The sequence below is a fragment of the Amyelois transitella genome, chromosome 24 (genome assembly GCF_032362555.1).
Source record: "Amyelois transitella isolate CPQ chromosome 24, ilAmyTran1.1, whole genome shotgun sequence".
NCBI lineage: Eukaryota > Metazoa > Arthropoda > Insecta > Lepidoptera > Pyralidae > Amyelois > Amyelois transitella.
Window position 1 is genome coordinate 903,121 of NC_083527.1, and position 18,634 is coordinate 921,754.

At 37.4% G+C, this 18,634-nt stretch overlaps 1 protein-coding gene across 2 annotated transcripts; it reads left to right on the forward strand.

Moving 5' to 3' along the window:
- Positions 1-1,264: 1,264 nt before the first annotated feature.
- On the forward strand, positions 1,265-13,643 carry LOC106138008 (long-chain fatty acid transport protein 1). Of its 2 annotated transcripts, XM_013338977.2 has the most exons (12): positions 1,265-1,347; positions 1,879-2,122; positions 5,812-5,962; positions 7,080-7,317; positions 7,696-7,930; positions 8,292-8,493; positions 9,190-9,382; positions 9,887-9,965; positions 10,055-10,128; positions 10,799-10,994; positions 11,900-11,990; positions 12,396-13,643. In XM_013338977.2, exons 2-12 carry the CDS (start codon positions 1,908-1,910, stop codon positions 12,705-12,707), a joined length of 1,986 nt encoding a protein of 661 aa, XP_013194431.1. In that variant the 5' UTR covers positions 1,265-1,347; positions 1,879-1,907; the 3' UTR covers positions 12,708-13,643. The 2 variants fall into 2 exon arrangements, with proteins under 2 accessions (XP_013194431.1, XP_060807346.1); XM_060951363.1 differs by lacking the exons at positions 1,265-1,347; positions 1,879-2,122 and adding an exon at positions 5,539-5,585.
- Positions 13,644-18,634: the final 4,991 nt, after the last annotated feature.

Below are 18,634 nucleotides of genomic sequence, written 5' to 3' on the forward strand. Positions count from 1 at the left end.
TTTTCCTAGTAAGGCCTGCCTTCAACGTTCAAATTTACAATTTCCGTTGTATATTTACCATATCTACTTTTCTATTCAACTGCTTTCATTCACCCTCTCCACATAACTAAACATTTAAAAGCTTAATTTATATAAAACTAGCGACCCGCCCCGGCTTCGCACAGTTAGCATTTATACATATAAACCTCCCTTTTGAATCACTTTATCTATTAAACTGCATCAAAATCTGTAGTTGTTGTAGTTCTAAAGATCTAAGCATACATACATAGGGGCGGACGCGGGAAGCGTCTTTGTTTATAATAGGTAGTGATTTGTCACAAAGAAAGACTAGACTTTTAGGAATAACAAAAGTTTCTACTATTTCTGGAAATTCCCACAGAACCAAAGCCATGGTCAAAAGCGTAGTCTAAGTTTTTCTCCCCGTTAAATATGCACTTTAAATCAATTAGCATAATGTTTATTTCGCAATGCATTGAGTTGGAGTATTGTATATCTGGTGATGCGTAACTTAATATGCTTGAAGGAAATTGATGCAATGACCATAGTGATGGGACATCTCGTAAAATATTCTTTTTGTTATATAACTAAGAATTAATTTCACCACGCTCTTTTATGCAATTGGTGCCGTGTGGTTCCCGGCACCAATAGAAAAAAAGAATAGATCTATTATCTACTAAGGGATAGGCTAATAAAGTTGGGATTCTTCTTTTAGGCGACGGGCTTGCAACCTGTTACTTTAAATCAATTCTATCAGTAAGCCAAACAGCTGATTGACAAACAGACAGACTGTTGGCTCTGCCTACTCCGCAAGGGATATAAACGTGACTATACGTATGTATGTATGTACGCTCTTTTAGATAGTTTAACAGGCTGTTCGTTGGTCGTTTAAGTGAGTGAGTGTTCTATCGGGAGATAACTTTTTTATCAATGCGTTATACTTAATCTCTAATGGATACGTTAATTTATTTTAAAGAGCCATTAAGTGTTGCCTCTCTAATGTAGAATGTAACTAAGGCAGTTATCAAAAAATAATAAACAAACCTGTAAATATTTCCTTTGCAAATTGTTACAACATTTTTAGAGGTTTGGCTCCAAAAAAAGAATAGATAACACATATGCCTTATAAAGTTTCCTGAAAGGATTCCCAGAGCGTCACCATTTTGGTTTAACTTATGTCCCGTTATTTGTATTATAACGTTACCAGTCACGACTAATTCCATCACTAGGTGAGTCCACATTTTCATTCATAAAACAAGCTATCGAGGTCAGTCGCTGGCACCTCGTCGCTTCACTACGACGTCACTTGTTTTATCGTTGTTTTGTTTTGTTTTTGTTTCTGATAACAAGGTATGTTTCCACTTAAATAACTAAAAATTGTTTATTTTTGTAATATGCAGTGTTGTTTAGTTATTTTTTAAGGCCAGAAAGAAATTGTAATTTAACTAACAAGTGGCCATTTGTGTTATAGTAACTACAGTGCGATTTAAACATGTTTTGGAATAAATTTTGATTGGTCACTTACTTACCTAGTTATATTTTGTTTATTTTGTTTCCTATTGCTTTTAAATACATATTTTTATTTTTGTCAGTGGTATTTTACTTCATTATGATTGTATTAAGTGGATTTTGCCGGAGGCGTTACTTCCGTAAGATTTTTAGAATTACTTAATGTAAATGTTAACCGTGGCATAAGAATAGAGAACAAATAATATACCTATATGTTTGTTACCTTTTCACGCAAAAACTATCGAACAAAGTTTGTTTAATTTTTATAAGTAAGAAAGCATTTGTATCACCTACAAACATTACTACATTCACCGGTTCAGTCAAAAGCTTCTGACAAGTCCGCAACATATAAAAGACGTTTCCACATTTCAGTTGCACCAAATAATGCCAACATAACTAGGATGGCAGAAAAACAAGGAGTTCGTTTTGAAGAAGCTGAGAAGAGGAAGACTTTGATACTAGGTGCCTTGGCATGTATATTTGGAGTGCTGATATGGTTGACCAGGAGTTCAGCCTTCGCAGTAGGTAGTCTAGCCCTGGTAGCGACGTACCTGATGACAGGGGATAGATACCAGTGGATTTTTATCTGGTTGAAGACTTACAAAAGGGATTGGCTGTAAGTACCTAGTCATAATTCATGCTAATCAGACTTCAATACAAATTTTGTAAATGTGAGATTTGTAAATGTTAGTTACTCTTCATAAAACATGTGTTTTTCATTTACATTAATGTGAGGTAACCGTATTGGGGTTTGGTTCAAATATATTGGAAAAGGTCACAATGAAAAAAAAAATACTATCACAAATGGAAGATTTTTAAAATTTTAATTAGGTAATTTTTTTGATTTATACAGCCAAGCGTTGAATTTCTCGATAGAAAACTTCAAGATGTGCAAAAAACGATAATAACTTTTGGACGCCTACCTTTGCCTGTATCCGAAATAAGATAAAAAACATCCAGACATGTAACATCGAGTATTTTCTTGTAAGATAGACTTTGAATTATTACAATCTTTGATGTCAGTGGACGTTACGCGATTTGGTAGAACCTAAACAATTTTACTCTATTCTTATTAATTTAAAGAGGGATATGTTAACATTAACATATATCACGCCTCTTTTCCGGATGGTAAGGCAGAGACCAAATTCTTTTTTACGACGACTTTGACTTCGTTTAATTTTTTTATGAATTTTGAGTGTAGTAATGATGTTTAATGTTTGAAATGCCTTGTCAAGGTTTATAAATATGTACATGCCGCCATGGTTCTCTTATCACTATATCCTGAGTATCAATATAGGTACATAAGCAACCTTACAGCTACATTTCGAACAAAATGCTTATTTACAAACCGGACTTCGTACCTCCTTCGGACACAATGGAGTATGATATGCTCCTGTTGTGACACCCGCTGACCTTTCGGTTATGATAAACTCATTTGCGTTTATGTGATCCTAGTCATCATCCTCCAGTCGTTAGTCTCAGGTGCGTGTTCATTTCTGGAGAGCCCAGGGTTCGCGTGTGACCACGATCCAGCCCCTATAGCATGGCACGCGCGACGCCGGCCGTCTTTATCGCGCGAAAAACTATCCCTGTTTCGCTTTTTATTATGCCGTGACACGGAACAGCGATAGTTTTTTTGCGCGATAAAAACGGCGTCGCGCTTTCTTTGATTGGATAATTATAGTTTTTACACAAAACGACTCCCTTTCCACCACTGAAATCTACATGGGAAGTTAACCTATGCCCGAATGTGCAGGTTTTCTCAAGAGGTTTTCCTTCACTGTAGGAGCATCACAAGAGTGTACTAGGGAGACTAGTGTGAACTACGCCTTGTACTGACTCTTTTTTCTGGAATAATATTATTAATACTTATATATTTACTTTAATGCAGAGACAAAAATAGGCAAGTTGTAAATTAAAACTTTTTCCGTATATAGGTATCTGTAATTTGAGCTTTGACTAAAAATACTTTTGTAATTTTTTTAAATATTAAGATGGAAAATTAAAAATAACAATGAGAAATAGCGACAGGTTGGTAATTAACATTTAGTTAAAATAATAAACTTCATACAAAAAACCCTATTGCATTGTATGTCAATTAGTCGTATTTAAATTTGATTGACAGTTTATGAAAATTTATTCCTATTCATATTATAACTGCGAAAGTTTGTGAGTATGTATGGATGTTTGTTACTCTTTCTTAAAAACTTCTGAACCGATTACGATGAAATTTGGTATGTAGGTAGCTGAAGACCCAGGTTTTTAGGTTTTCATTTGGAACCCCCTAAAGGTATATATGATAAGAATCACCCTTTTTCAAAGTTAAAGTTTATTGTTAAGACAAAAATGCTATCTTCGATTCTTTTTATTTGGAAACCCGCCGAATTTGCCGTGTGGTTCCCGACACACGTCAATAAGACAACTCCATATCTTTCCCATTGGATTTTTATTTCGGTTCATATATGTGCTGGTATGGTTATGATTAAACCATTTTGTACCTATCCCTGCAAACTTACATAACGAAATAAAGTGGTCAGTAAATAAAATCACCAGGACAGCAGAGGCCAAGGTCCAGTGTCCGTCAATTGTTACACCTTGTATGCAAGTACCTATATTGAGTTAGCGTGGACATCCGGCGCGAATTGAAGTCGCCTGTTCGGTTATGTCAACCTAGTACTCATACTGTCCAGATACAAGAATCTAGTTTGGGTTATTTAGTTAGTTGTTTTTTTTTGCCTTCTTCATCCATCGTCACGCACGGATATCAGATTTCTATGTAAACCCTATGATTCCTTGCGGGATAGACAGTTTAGCTGTAGGTATGGCTTAACGATGGAATTAAGATTGAAATAAGTGTTAGGTTGCTACAAGAAAAATCCCAAGTTTATTATTATTATTATCTATCCCTACTTCGCTTTTTATTACATGCATTTCATGTGCCGTGTGGTTTTCGGCACAATAGAAAAGAACCATTCATACCACCATAGTTCTAGGCAAACGCAACAGCTCATAGCGGGCATGGCTAAACAAACTTGAACCATATCATGCGAACCTTTTGCAACTATTTACTTCTTTGGAAATAGATTTCTAGAAAAGACATAAAATACCTACTGACCTGCATGTTATAACAGTATTAGATAAAGATTTTTTTTCTTTCTTTTATTTTTTCTATCAGTAGGAGGGAGTAATGGACTTAACTGTAAAATTTCTAGTAATATTCCCCTAGTGTTGAACACCGGAAGACTCTAATAACACCAGGGTAACAGCAAAAAGTAAGAGGTATACGGCGATGGAGCCGCTTCCATTCCAATGATTGAATGATTGCCGTGCCCGTATAGTATCGTACGACCCATAGATATAAAGTGTGATAGAAGGTCAAATGGTCGCCTCTAATGTCACTCGAAAGATAACGTTTTAGTTTTTGTGTTACTAGGAAATTTACAGGCGGTTCTAGTTATTTATATGTGTAACAAATCACGTCTATATTCCTTACGGCGTGGATAAAATCAACAGTCATAATACTTAAAGGCCACGTTAAGCTGGATTAGCCTTATGAAAGAACTTGGATTCAGATAAGTACAGTGTCAAGATGCCGACTACCGAAGAATCCAAAGTAATTAAGCCTTTCCATTAATTAACAACCCTTTGTAAAACGAGCAGGCAATATCCTTAGTTAGATATGATTTTATACTTACGCGTTGTACGTGTATTATACTATTTATAAATAATACGGGAACGTATTTTAGGTACTTTTACATACATACATACATATAATCACGTCTATATCCCTTGCGGGGTAGATAGAGCCAACACCTTTACTACCGTCCACAATACACAATAACAGAGTCAGTGTTTTTGACCGCGGCCGTATTACGGTGAATATTAACTGACTTTGCAGAAAAAAGTGGCGTTTTTGTAGTCACTGGATTACACCTCATTCTGCAAAGTTGGTTTGATATCACCGTAATATTATTGTACCACTCAGTTTTTAGATAAAGATACTGATTGCAGCTAGATCTAATGACATGTGTTTATTTCGCGACTTTCACTCACCGCGAATTTAAGCCGGCATAAAAGACGTAAGGCGAGAATATGGGATACAGAGAAGTTTAGAAATATCTTTCAGACTAGGCTATATGAACGGATAAATAAAATAAAAAATTTAAAGACTAGGGTACAATAAAAAAAAACCCTTTACTGAGTTGCTTCAGTTTCTCTACCAATGAAAATATTTCAAAAATTCTTAATTAAACACTACTAAATGTGAAAGTGTGACTTTCTTCATGTTTCTTTCAATTTTTTCAGCGGATTTCGCGTTCTTCTGAAGACAATCCTCAGGGTGTGGGTGTGGGAACGGAGAGGCACCACTGTAGTCACCAGATGGGCAGAAGTGGCGAGGAGGTGTCCGAACAAGAAAGCCTTTGTCATGGGCGACAGGTCCCTGACTTTTCAAGAGGTATGTTCACACCGTGGATGCACGTGGTGGGACAGACTAACAAGTGAAAAAACTTTACATATGACTAGTTTAGACGATATAAGGGAACAGATGAACAGCCATACCAACATATATATATTCAGTTCAAAATTATAACCTTCCTTTTTTGCTTCGCCGTAGTCAGGTACGTCCTATTCCACGCGGACGAAGTCGCGGGCACAGCTATATGTTATAATTTGTAAAAATCTGAACACACATTGCATGTTGAAAATAAAAAAGGTCCAAATTGTCTTTTATAAAGTAATGGCAATGCACTTTTGTAATCAGACATTCTTGATAAGAATATAATAACAGCACTGTTAAAGATAGTATTGTTTACTATAATGAAGATACTATTGAGAATGTTATCAGTTCATACGTATATTCATACATAAAATCACGCCTTTTCCCGGAGGGGTAGGCAGAGACCACATATTTCTATTTGCCACGACCACTGCATGCTTCTTTCGCTTCATCCACATTTATTCTCTTCATGCAAGCTCGGCAGTTACGGGTACTCTTGACCTGACCTTTTGTCAGGACCTCCTCAGTATTACTAGCTTTTGCTCGAAATACGGTCTCCTGATTATAAACTATCTAGATACATGTAAATATAACCGTAAAAAAATAAGTTTATTTCTTTTATACTATGACACACACTATTTACAGTAATTATAATTAAGTGATTACTCAAAGAAAGTAAGACTATGTACTTATGAATACATTTTTCAGTGATTAAAAAAAACATAATTTTTGTTCCTGTTTACGGTAGGAACTTACACATACAAAATAGCTAGGGCAATTAGAAGACTAGATTGTGACAGGTTGCTAAGCTAACGGTACAATTATTGATTAGATAAAATTTAGAGTCAGCCCTATTAGGCACTACAATAAGTTCTTATTGATGCCAAACTTATTGTAGTGAAGTGCATAAACTTGCTAGAGTTATGACGTAAAGCTAAGGCTATGAAAACGATTTTATTCACTAAAAACAAAGTTTCAAAAATCAAGAGGTCACATCGATTTACAGTGTTCCTTTCTGATAGAAATATTAAATAAAACAAAAGGGAGAAAATCTTAACCAAACATGTTTTCCTAGGGTGAAGAATTCAGCAACAGAATAGCCTGGTACTTCAGACGCCAAGGCTTCAAGAGTGGCGAGGTCATTGCCCTCTTCATGGAGACTCAACCAGAGTACGTGTTCGTGTGGCTCGGCCTTGCCAAGTTGAGGGTCACTACGGCGCTGGTGAACACCAACCTGAGAGGCGCTCAGCTGATACATTGCCTGAGAATTGCTGGATGTAAAGCTGTTATATTTGGAGACGAGATGGTTGATGGTGAGCTCTTGTTTATTTATGTTCGCCTGGTACTTCGAACTGTACATAAGCGTATAAAACCTTAAGGAGGCACCATGAACTGACTTAGCAACAAGGTCCTAAAGCTTAGGAGACGAGATGGTCGACAGTGAGCTCTTTTTAATTCATGTTCTCCTAGTACTTCTGATGCCTGGTCCCAAGAGTGGTGAAGTTACCATGTCGAGTTGACGGGGTTCGTTTATAGAGAGAGGCTTTTACCATTTTTACCATAAAAATAAAAGGTCCACAAGACAAAACTGATATTATCGCAAACAAAGCGATCTTACTTTACAATGTAACCTCATAGAGCAAAATCAATATTGATTTACTAGGTAAATTCAATTGGACTTTACTTTCTAGCTATAAAAGAGATCCAAGAAGAAATCCGGGACATGCCTCTCTTCCAATTCAACTCCCCGGAACGTGGTGCCACATCAGTACTGCAGGATACTGCGGCTTTGGCCACGGAACTCAAGGAGGTGCCCCCGGAACCCTTCCAAGATGTAGTGCAGGCGAAACCAAGGGATACGCTGATGTATATTTATACTAGTGGCACGACCGGCTTTCCTAAAGCCGCTGTGATAACAAATATTAGGTTTGTAGAGCCATGGTTATTTGACAATCAGGAATTATGGATTTATATTTAGAAGTTAAGTGTAGTAATCTAAGTTGCTGGTTGGTTTACGGCACTTTAGAACAGAACCATCCCATCTTTCCCATGGATGTCGTAAAAGGCGACTAAGGGACAGGCTTATAAATTACTTGGGATTCCGCTTGTAGGCAATGGTCTGGCAATCTGTCACTATTTGAATCCAATTCCATCATGAAGCTGAACATGCCCAAGTCTTTTCAAGACTGTTGGCTCTGTCTACCCTGGAAGGGATAAAGACGTGACTATGTATGTTCAAAATATTCTGATTCTATTCCATTAAGCTTATCGTAACTTCTGTATTCAGGTACTTGCTAATACCACTAGGAGTGCATAACTCAGCGCAGCTCACATCTTCCGACGTGATCTACGACCCGCTACCACTGCATCACACAGCTGGAGGGGTACTGGGCGCTGGGCAGGCGGTGATACTAGGCTGTACTGTGGTGCTGAGGAAGAAGTTCTCTGCGTCTAATTACTGGAGCGACGCGGCTAAGCATGGATGTACGGTAAGTTCATTTCATGTCATCTACAAAAACTACTAGGAGTTCATAAATCAGAGCAGCTAACGTCTAAGATCTGCTACATAACATCGTGTGTTCTGTGATCTGCTATCACTGCGTTGGAAAGGCGATGAGGTACATGAGATTATCGTGTTCTCATATCCCTATTATATGATCAGGGAAAAAGGACTAACTACTTACTTCGTAATTCCCAGCACCGAAGGATACGACCGGTCAATTTGGTTCTAGTAGGACCTTTCTAGTGATCTAAGGCTTTCCTTATTATTACTAGGAATACATAACAATCATGATATAAGCCCGGTTAACTTAACCCGGTTTGGGTTAAGTTTTCTCCTGAATAGAGTAATGAAAATCAGGATTTACTGCATGTTCGTGTAATACCGGTGATGTGATCATGACCTCCTCCAGCGAAGACAAACAATGCCAAGGGAATGATAGTGAATACATATAAAGTCAAAGATGTCTGTTTAAATTATATGACCTACTAAGCCTTCAAGCACTTTTAATTTAATCCTTTTCATTTCATTACCGCCGAACTTGCATGAAGTGAGTTATGAATGTGGATGAAGCGAAGGAAGTATGCAGAGATCGTGGCAAGTGGAAAGAGGTAGTCTCTGCCTACCCCTCCGGGAAACAGGCGTGATTTTATGTATGTATGTATGTACTTTTCATTATGTGCAGGTAGCTCAATACATAGGCGAGATCTGTCGCTACCTGCTCGCAGTGCCACCTGGTCCCAACGACCGAGCTCACAAGGTTCGCGTCATGGCCGGCAACGGACTAAGGCCGCAGATTTGGGAGGAGTTCGTTAGGAGGTTCGGCATACAACGGGTGTTGGAGTTCTATGGAGCTACTGAAGGAAACAGTAATCTTGGTAAGTGTAGTAAACCATAATCGTGAAATGGCTTGCAGAAAATCTTTAGGTCCAGACAGTTCGGCAGTTTCTCTAACCATAAATTGTCGCAGAAGTCGTTGAATAGCTGGTCCCATAGAATGAGCCCAGAAAGTACATGTCATGGTTTGCAATGGACTAAGGCCGCAGATTTGCGAGGAGTTTGTTAGGCATACAACCAGTACTGGAGTTTCATAGCGCTGCTGAAGGAAACTGCAATGTAGGTAAGTAGACTTTGCCCCGAGGCGATTGACTAGGGCCGCAGAACTAAAAGAAAATTTCAAAGAGGTCGTGGTGTGGACCACAAAAATTTGAATAATTGGACATTATTTGGACATCAGGTGTTTTAGCATACCATAGATCTCCTGAATAAAACTGCAAAGGAAACTTTTATAGTATAAACTTTTAAAATACAATGTTTTAATTCTTTGATTCTAAATATTGGACCTAGAAAACAGTAGATTAAAATGTGTAATTTTTTTTCAGTTAATATGGACTCTAAAGTCGGTGCCATAGGATTCCTCAGTCGACTTGTGTCATCGATATACCCTTTAACTCTAGTCAAGTAAGTTCTTTTTTAAATTAAATGTGATAAAAGCATTTTCTGTAATATCATCTTGGATTATATTGATCTAAAATTGTTGACTATTTCAGATGTGATCAAATTACTGGCGAAATCCTAAGGGATAGTAACGGGAAGTGCATCAGCTGTGGACCTCATGAGCCAGGTAAGATTTAGAGACTTAAATATAAAACTATATATTGTTTAACTGAATTTGTATTGATAGATTGATAGGCCAGATAGATAAATATAGGCAAAACAGCCCAATTACCCGACACTCTGAAGCCTGCTGAAGTGTTAGTAGGTAGGACAAGGAAATATAATACAGTGTATGGAATGGACAATTTAACAAAAAAAATTACAATGACGGCTATGTACTGGTAGTCTCAACATTGGAATACCATTGTGGAGAAATCTATACGCCACAAGTTACAAAAATAAAAAATAGAATCACGCGACGCTGTCAGTCATAAACAGCGAAAAACCTAAATCGCGCAAGCAAAGATTTCACGGATTGGAGCTATATATACAACCTCCGACACAATATCGTCGGAGCCGCGGTTCCCCAGGCATCACACCTAGCCTGGCGGAAGATCTTCCCTTTGGTGGCGGTCGAGCCGAATCATTGCTCCCGCTACACCATTAAAGATTGTCCAACGATCTACTGAAAGTTGTGGAAAGATGCTTAGTGGAGGTCGTTTCCACCCAAATTTTGGAGAAGTACAACGTTCAATGTATGATACGACTGACCAATTTTAATCAAATGTCATTAGAGACCTAGCAAAAGATAGCTGCAGATGAAGAGACTGTGAAGAACTTTTTACTTCAATTTGCAGGCGTACTCCTTGGCAAAATTGATCCTAAGAAGGCCATCCTGACATTCTCCGGGTACGCAGACAAGACCGCGTCGGAGAAGAAGATGGTGAGGAATGTGAAAGTGGACGGTGACTGCTATTTCAACACCGGTGATATAATGGTGATGGACCATTATGGTTACTTCTACTTTAAGGACCGCACTGGTGATACCTTCCGGTGAGTTTTATTACCTACTAGCTTTTATTCGCAGCTTCGGACGAGTGAATTTAGCGCCATCTATACAAAAGGGACGAATTTAACGCCATTTACAAAATAAAAACGACGAATTTAGCGCTACCTATAAAAGAATACAAGTTTTTCGCAAATTCCACGAGATCTTTAGTGTTTGCCGGAACGAATGTGTATAATTTTGTCTTCAACCAGACTTTTAATCATAAATACGTGATATTTCAAGAAGATTAAATAAGTAGGTAGATAACCCGTAAAGAATAAACAAACAAATAAATAAACCTTTCACATTTGTACGGGGATTATTAGTTGGGTTGGGTCTCAAAAAGACACTAAAGGGTTTAGTGTCTTTTTGAGACTTGTCTCTATCTACCCCATAAGGGATATAAAGACTTATTACACGTAAGCGTCGCGTTGTTTACTTTGTTACAAAAAAGAAATAGGGCCACTCCATCTCTTTCCCACGGATGTCGTAGTAGGCGACTAAGTGATAGACTTCCTTTTAGGCGATGGGCTAGCAACCTGTCACAATTTGAATCTCAATTCTATCATTAAGCCTAACAGTTGAACTATGGTAAATTAGTCTTTTCAAGACTAACGTCTAACGTGCAAGGGACGTAGATGTGATTGTATGAATGTATGTATTACTAGAGGCCGCCCGCGACTTCGTCCGCATGGAAACCCTTTCAATCGCGGGAACTCCGGGATAAAAATAGCAAAAAAAATAGTCTATATTTTATTCTGGGTAGCTACCTATTTACATACGAATTCATCATTCATCGTAATCAGTTCAGTAGTTTTTGCGTGAAAGAGAAACAAACATCCATACTGACATCCCGACATACTCACACACTTTCGCATTTATAATATTAGTTGGATTTATATGTTTTCAGTTGGCGAGGCGAGAATGTGTCAACAGCAGAAGTGGAAGGCGTCATCAGCTCCTTGGTTGGACTCAAAGATGCTGTAGTCTATGGCGTATCAGTAAGTACACTCTTCGGTTCTAAACTAAAATGCCGGAAACCACACGGCATATTTTTTTATTGTAATAATAAGTTTTAAGGTAATGAATAATTTTTAATCACCATAGAATTTATACTAATATTATAAAGCTGAAGAGTTTGTTTGTTTGTTTGAACGAGAAAATCTCAGGAACTGCTGGTTCGAATTGAAAAATTATTTTTGTGTTGAATAGACCATTTATCGAGGAAGGCTTTAGGCTATATAACATCACACTGCTACTATTAGGAGCGAAAAAATAATGGAGAATGTGAAAATAATCGGGGAAAATGATTCATCCATGAGGGCTTCAATCATGCCCAAAATAACTATTCCACGCGGACGAAGTCGCGGGCACAGCTAGTCTTTAAATAAATTTCTGTTTTGCAGATACCACACGTAGAAGGAAAGGCTGGTATGGCGGCGATCTCAGATCCCGAAAGGAAATTGGACCTTACTCTGTTGTGTAAAGGTCTAAAATCGTCCCTGCCAGCATACGCCAGGCCCCTCTTCATCAGAGTTCTGCCAGAACCACCATTAACTGCCACTTTCAAGTTGAAAAAGAAGGAGTTGATCGAACAAGGTTACAATCCAAATCTCCATAACGATCCAATGTACTTTATGGACCAAAAGACAGGAGAGTTCGTGCCTTTAACGCAGAAATTGTACGACGATTTGATCCAGGGAGTAATTAGGCTGTGATATTTATTTATTGATTATGTTAAAAATATATATTTTCTTGCCATAAAGTGATGTTGAATCTAGAATGCCGTGTGGTTCCCGGCTCCATTAGATAAAAGAATAGGACCACTCCATCTCTTTCTCATGGATGTCGTAAAAGGCGACTAAGGGATAGGCTTATACCTACACTTGGCGACTAAGGGATAGGCTTATACACTTGGGATTCTTCTTTTAGGCGACAGGCTAGCAACCTGTCGCTATATGCATCTCAATTCTATCATAAAGCCAAACAGCTGAACGTGGCCTATCAGTCTTTTAAAGACTGTTGGCTCTGTCTACCCCGCAAGGGATATAGACGTGATTTTATGTATGTGTATGTAATCTTCAGTGAGCAGATGGTAAAAATACGCAGGTGTCCAATAGACCTAGGAACCTAATCACAAACGTTGACCAGATAAGAGTATGATTATCTTCACTTCAATTCTAACTTTTCAGTTAACAAACTCTCTTTGGTTGAAAATGAAATGAACATTTCCAATAAGACGAACATTGACCAGGCATGTGTCTCTCTCACTCGATCTTTATAGTAAACCGCAGTGTAAGAGAGAGACGAAAAGATCTTATGATGTCTCTGATATCTTCGCGAATATTATACTCGTATTCGTGAATAAAGCGATATTTCAAGTTTTCCATTTTGTAAACTGAGTGACACGAACAGAAAAGTTAAAAAGAAACAAGTGAATGACGCTTAACGAAACACAAATACACGTGTACCTACCTAAATAGCTGTATAAATTTGAATTTGGAATTCCTAATCAAAGAGGAGAAATTTATGATTAAAGTGGCCAGTTCAAGAAAAAGCCAATTTCTCATGTGAGGATCTAATATTATATGCTAGTATCCACACACTAAAAAGTTATTCTTTTGTTGCTCAATTAAAAAGAGACAATATTAGGTGTAGGTCATTATTATTTTAGGTAAATAGAATATCCCACCGTAGCATAGCACGCGCGACACTGTTTTTATAGCGCGAAAATTTATCGCTATCCCGTTTGAAGTCCTAATAAAAATCGTTACAGCTTTACGCGCGATTGAAATGGCGTCGCGCATACTACGCTTCGAAGGCAGTATTGTTTATGTAAATAGTTATTTTGATTTTAAAGTATTGATTTGTGTTTGGAAGATCTGTTTAAAAAAGTGTCCTATGTTGTAGAGGCCGTTCAGCCTCCATGGACGGACAGACACTTTGACTTGATATTTTAGATGAACAAAACTGACTGACATACTTTTTTTCATCAATATGAAAAAAAGGACAATCAAAATTTGACTAAGACGAAGACAAAACGCCTTGAATAGCCAAAAATCTGGTTTTATTGTGACCGACCTTCCAGACCCCTGGCCCGTTCATATGTATTCATAGAATCTTTAAAAAATCTGTAATTTATTAAGTAGGAACATATTGAGGAAACACTCTTTAAGTGTGAGTAAAAGTTGTGAGGAAACTTGCACATGCACATAATTGCACATAAAGGCTACTGGAAGTGTAACCGTTTTCCACATTGGGTAAGGTTCCCCTGGAAAGGTCACGGAGTTCAGGAGTCGCTTCGTTTAAAACCTGACGAGGTTCGTGGTTTCAGGCGAACCCCGGGTTCCTCTCCAGAGTGGTGAACCGAAACTAACGCTTGTAAAAAATGATTATATCAATATTAAACTGAATAAATCTGAGCGGTTAATAATATTGTAGCAAAAGGTGTTCTTATGCATTGACCTTAGTTATTTTAATTGTGATATTCAATTCCACTGTTATTTATTAAATAAGTGTATAATTTGGTTAATAAAAATGTTTATTCTCTATTCTTATTATTATTATATCTCTCTTCTTTACTCCTTTCTGACGATATATGTATGTATGTTCGCGTGTTACAGGAGTCTTAAGAAGGCTTAGGGTGCCTTTTCTACCGGTAATAATTATAGCTCCTGTGGGATTTGCGAAAAATTTGTAATCTTTTTTAGGTGGCGCTAAATTCATCGCTTTTTGTTTGATAAAAATAATTAAGCATTGTGAATCGTTCTTTTTGTCTCACGCATAGCATTCAGAATAATATAATACCATAGAAGTGGCAAGTATTGATGAATTTGACGTTGAGCATCAACGTCAAATTCATCAATGTCGCAGAATAAAATTTTTATATTGTATCTTAATTTTCAGATTTATTTGACAGGTTTCTAGTCAGGAAACTGATAGATTGAAGAAAATGTTGGCATATCTCTATTTGTCTCATTTATTTGTATTAAATTAAATATTTGGTAGGCACTAAAAAATAATAAAAAAAAGATTACACATTTAAAGCTCTTTACTTTAATCATACAAAATACATCCGTTTCACAATTGTAATTATAATTTGGCTAGCCGCTTAACGTAACAATTTGTACGAGTCTATTTGTGCAATTTCAAGGATTCACCAAAATTCCTATTCTTACGATACAATTCACTTTATGGTGGAGGAGTGGCCAAGAAGTTACCAGTAAATGTAAATTATCATAAATAATAAATATTTTTTAATTTGAGCCACAAAACAAGACCTCCATATATTATAGTATTGCTATCATTTCCAATATTTCTTTAAAAATTCAGAAATCACATCACAAGTACATACATACATACATACATACATACATACATACATACATACATACATACATACATAAAATCACGCCTCTTTCCCGGAGGGGTAGGCAGAGACTACCTCTTTCCACTTGCCCTCTCTCTGCATACTTCTTTCGCTTCGTCCACATTCATAACTCTCTTCATACAAGCTCGGCGGTTTCGGGTACTTTTGACCTGACCCTTTACCAGGACGTCCTTAATTTGATCAAGATACGTTCGTCTAGGTCTTCCCACTCCGACCTTTCCCTCCACACTCTCCTTGTATATCTGCTTAGTCAACCTGCTTTCATTCATCCTCTCCACATGACCGAACCATCTTAACATACCCTTTTCTATTCCTGTAACTACATCTTCTTTCACATCACAACATTCCCTTATCACGCTGTTCCTTATCCTGTCACTCAATTTCACACCCATCATACTCCTTAACGCTCTCATTTCCACTGCATTTATTCTGCTTTCATGCTTCTTTTGCCATACCCAACTTTCACTCCCATACATTAATGTCGGGACCAACACGCCCCTGTGCACAGCCAGTCGAGCCTTTTTGGATAGTTTCTGACTGCTCATAAAGGCATGCAAAGCTCCATTCACCATGTTCCCCGCGTTCACTCTCCTTTCAATATCACTATCATATTTGCCATCTGATGTAAACTTTGATCCTAGATATACAAACTCTTTCACTTGCTCCACTTTTTCTCCTCCAATCAAAATATTACATGCTGTCATTTCTTTCTCCATTTCAAAAACCAGTGTTTTAGTTTTACTTACGTTCACTTTCATTCCTTTCTCTTTTAAAGCTTCATGCATACAGTTTACCATCTCCTGTAACTCCTCCGCTGATGACGCCAGTATAACCTGATCGTCGGCATAGAGCAGACATTTGACGAGTAACTCATTCATCCTTAATCCACTTTTAGACTCTTGCAAATCTGTCAAACAGCTATCCATAAATAGGTTGAACAGCCACGGTGACGCAACACATCCTTGCCTAACGCCTTTCTCAATCTTAAACCACTCAGTGTGCGCTCCGTTTATCCTGACACAAGCACTCGAATCCTCATATAAGGATTTCAGTGCTCGTATTAAGAGACTGCTCACCCCATGCATAGAAAGTGCTGACCACAATTCATTCCTCTCAACTCTGTCATAGGCCTTTTCCAGATCTACGAATGTGCAATAGACTTTTTGACTCTTGGCCAAAAACTTTTCGGCTATGCACCGCAAGGAAAAGACCTGATCAGTACATCCCATTCCCTTTCGAAATCCCGCTTGAGCATCCCATATTTTGTCATCAGTTTCATTCCTGACTCTATTAATCAATACCTTAGCATACAATTTGCCGACGACGCTAAGCAGGCTTATACCACGATAATTTTTGCAGTCCAGCTGTGACCCTTTTCCTTTGTAAAGTGGCACGATAACAGCCTTACACCAATCTTTTGGTACTCGGCCGCTTCTCCAACACAAATTGAAAAGGCAGTACAACTGACTAGCTACTACGCCTTTTCCTGCTTTAAGCATCTCGACCGACACTCTATCACACCCAGCAGCCTTTCCTGCTTTCATACTCTTAAGTGCTTCCACAATTTCGAACATTTCAATTTCGCCTTCCATCTCATTCTCTTTTTCTTCGCTATAGCAGAAATCTTTCTTATTTCCTTCCTTTTTTTCAAATAAACTTTCAAAATAGTCCTTCCATATCTTTAGTACACATTCTTCTCCTTTCACAACGCTACCATCCTGGCATCTGATCCTAGTCAGCTCTCTGGTTATAGTATTTCCTCGGGCTGACCTTACGGATTTCCAGAATACTTTCAGATTTGACTGAAAGTCTTCTGATAGCCTTTTATCAAAATCCTCTTTATACTCTTCTTTCTTTCTAATCACAGCTTTCTTAACCAAATCTTTCATTTTCTTATATTCCTTACGTGCTTCATTCACATCTTCATCTATAACCTCTTGCATTCTTAAGTTAGCTTTTGCACATCACAAGTATTTTAACTTAAATGACTACATCCGTTATGACTGTACTAGACTTCTATAGATTTTAATTCCCTCAATAACACATCTAGCTTTGTGCATCATTTTGAAAAGACTAGGTATGATTTATCAACACAAATATTGTTACAGACTGATTTATATGTATGCTGTACTATTTCAGAATTGTCTTCTGCCAATCTAAGGCTCTGCGGGATTCATAACCATGATATCCATACTCATATTATACATTTGACAGTATGTTTGTTTGTTCGTCTTTTACGTCATAACCACTGAACCGATCTCCATGAAATTTAATCCCGGACGGATTAAATTTCATGGAGATCGGTTCAGTGGTTCCGTCCGAAATATCTACGTGTAAAAATCTGACTCACCACTCTACTCTCACTAGGATCCATGGTTAAAGGTTCCTCTTCAGAGACGTGAGGATGCAACATGGACTAAAGAGGAAGAAGTGTGGAATAAGAAAAACCAAAAGGTACCTTTCCTTATGGATAAAATTAAATCTTTCATGCATAAGTGCTAATAAATTATACATTTTATTCAATTGATTTTATATCTCTGAATGAAAAAATATTTTGGGGCTAGCTCAATTTATGTTTTTTTTTTGTCAATAAATATTTGTTTATTTACGTACATAATAAATTTATTAAAAAATAACTTCTGATTGTTAATCTTTTTTTCGACAAATATATAAATGCCTATCTAAATTTACATATTTTTTAAACTCTAAAATTTTTCCTAATCTATTGTGTTTAATACTAAAATTAAATACCTAGTTAGTAGAACACATTTTAATTTGGCAGTAGCCCAATTTTCCTAATCTATTTTATTATCCGACATATAACTTGACCATTGCGTAGTATGTACGCGGTTATAGACGCATACCACCGCTATTTTGGGTCAAATTATATTCCGGGTATTGCAGATATTAGGTACTATAAACACATTTGAATAATCTTAAATATTACCTACCTAATATGTAATTGAAAATTCTCAATTCCAATATAACTTTCTATACATTAACCTGACGTTTACATAGAAATCGAAATAATAGAAGACTATAGAAGTGGCATGTACTGGTGAGTGTGGTGTCACAACACAGTTGGGATAACCTCAAAGCAAGTTTTGTTTTTATTTTGCATTCCAATTTTGAAATTTATTTGAACGTTTTAGGCCGTGCAGCGTGTCTGCTGTACGCTAGTCGTTGGTCGGTGGCACTGCATAGCGCCGTTCAATCCAGTCTGTTCGAGTCGGTCAGGCCTTGGTCGTACGAAGT

Bases quoted from the DNA above. Each gene is read 5' to 3' on its own strand.
- LOC106138008 (XM_013338977.2), top strand. From the start codon at position 1,908: ATGGCAGAAAAACAAGGAGTTCGTTTTGAAGAAGCTGAGAAGAGGAAG. The intron at 8,494-9,189 runs GTAAGTTCATTT...CATTATGTGCAG, and splicing joins CGGCTAAGCATGGATGTACG to GTAGCTCAATACATAGGCGA. The intron at 10,129-10,798 runs GTAAGATTTAGA...TTCAATTTGCAG, and splicing joins CTGTGGACCTCATGAGCCAG to GCGTACTCCTTGGCAAAATT.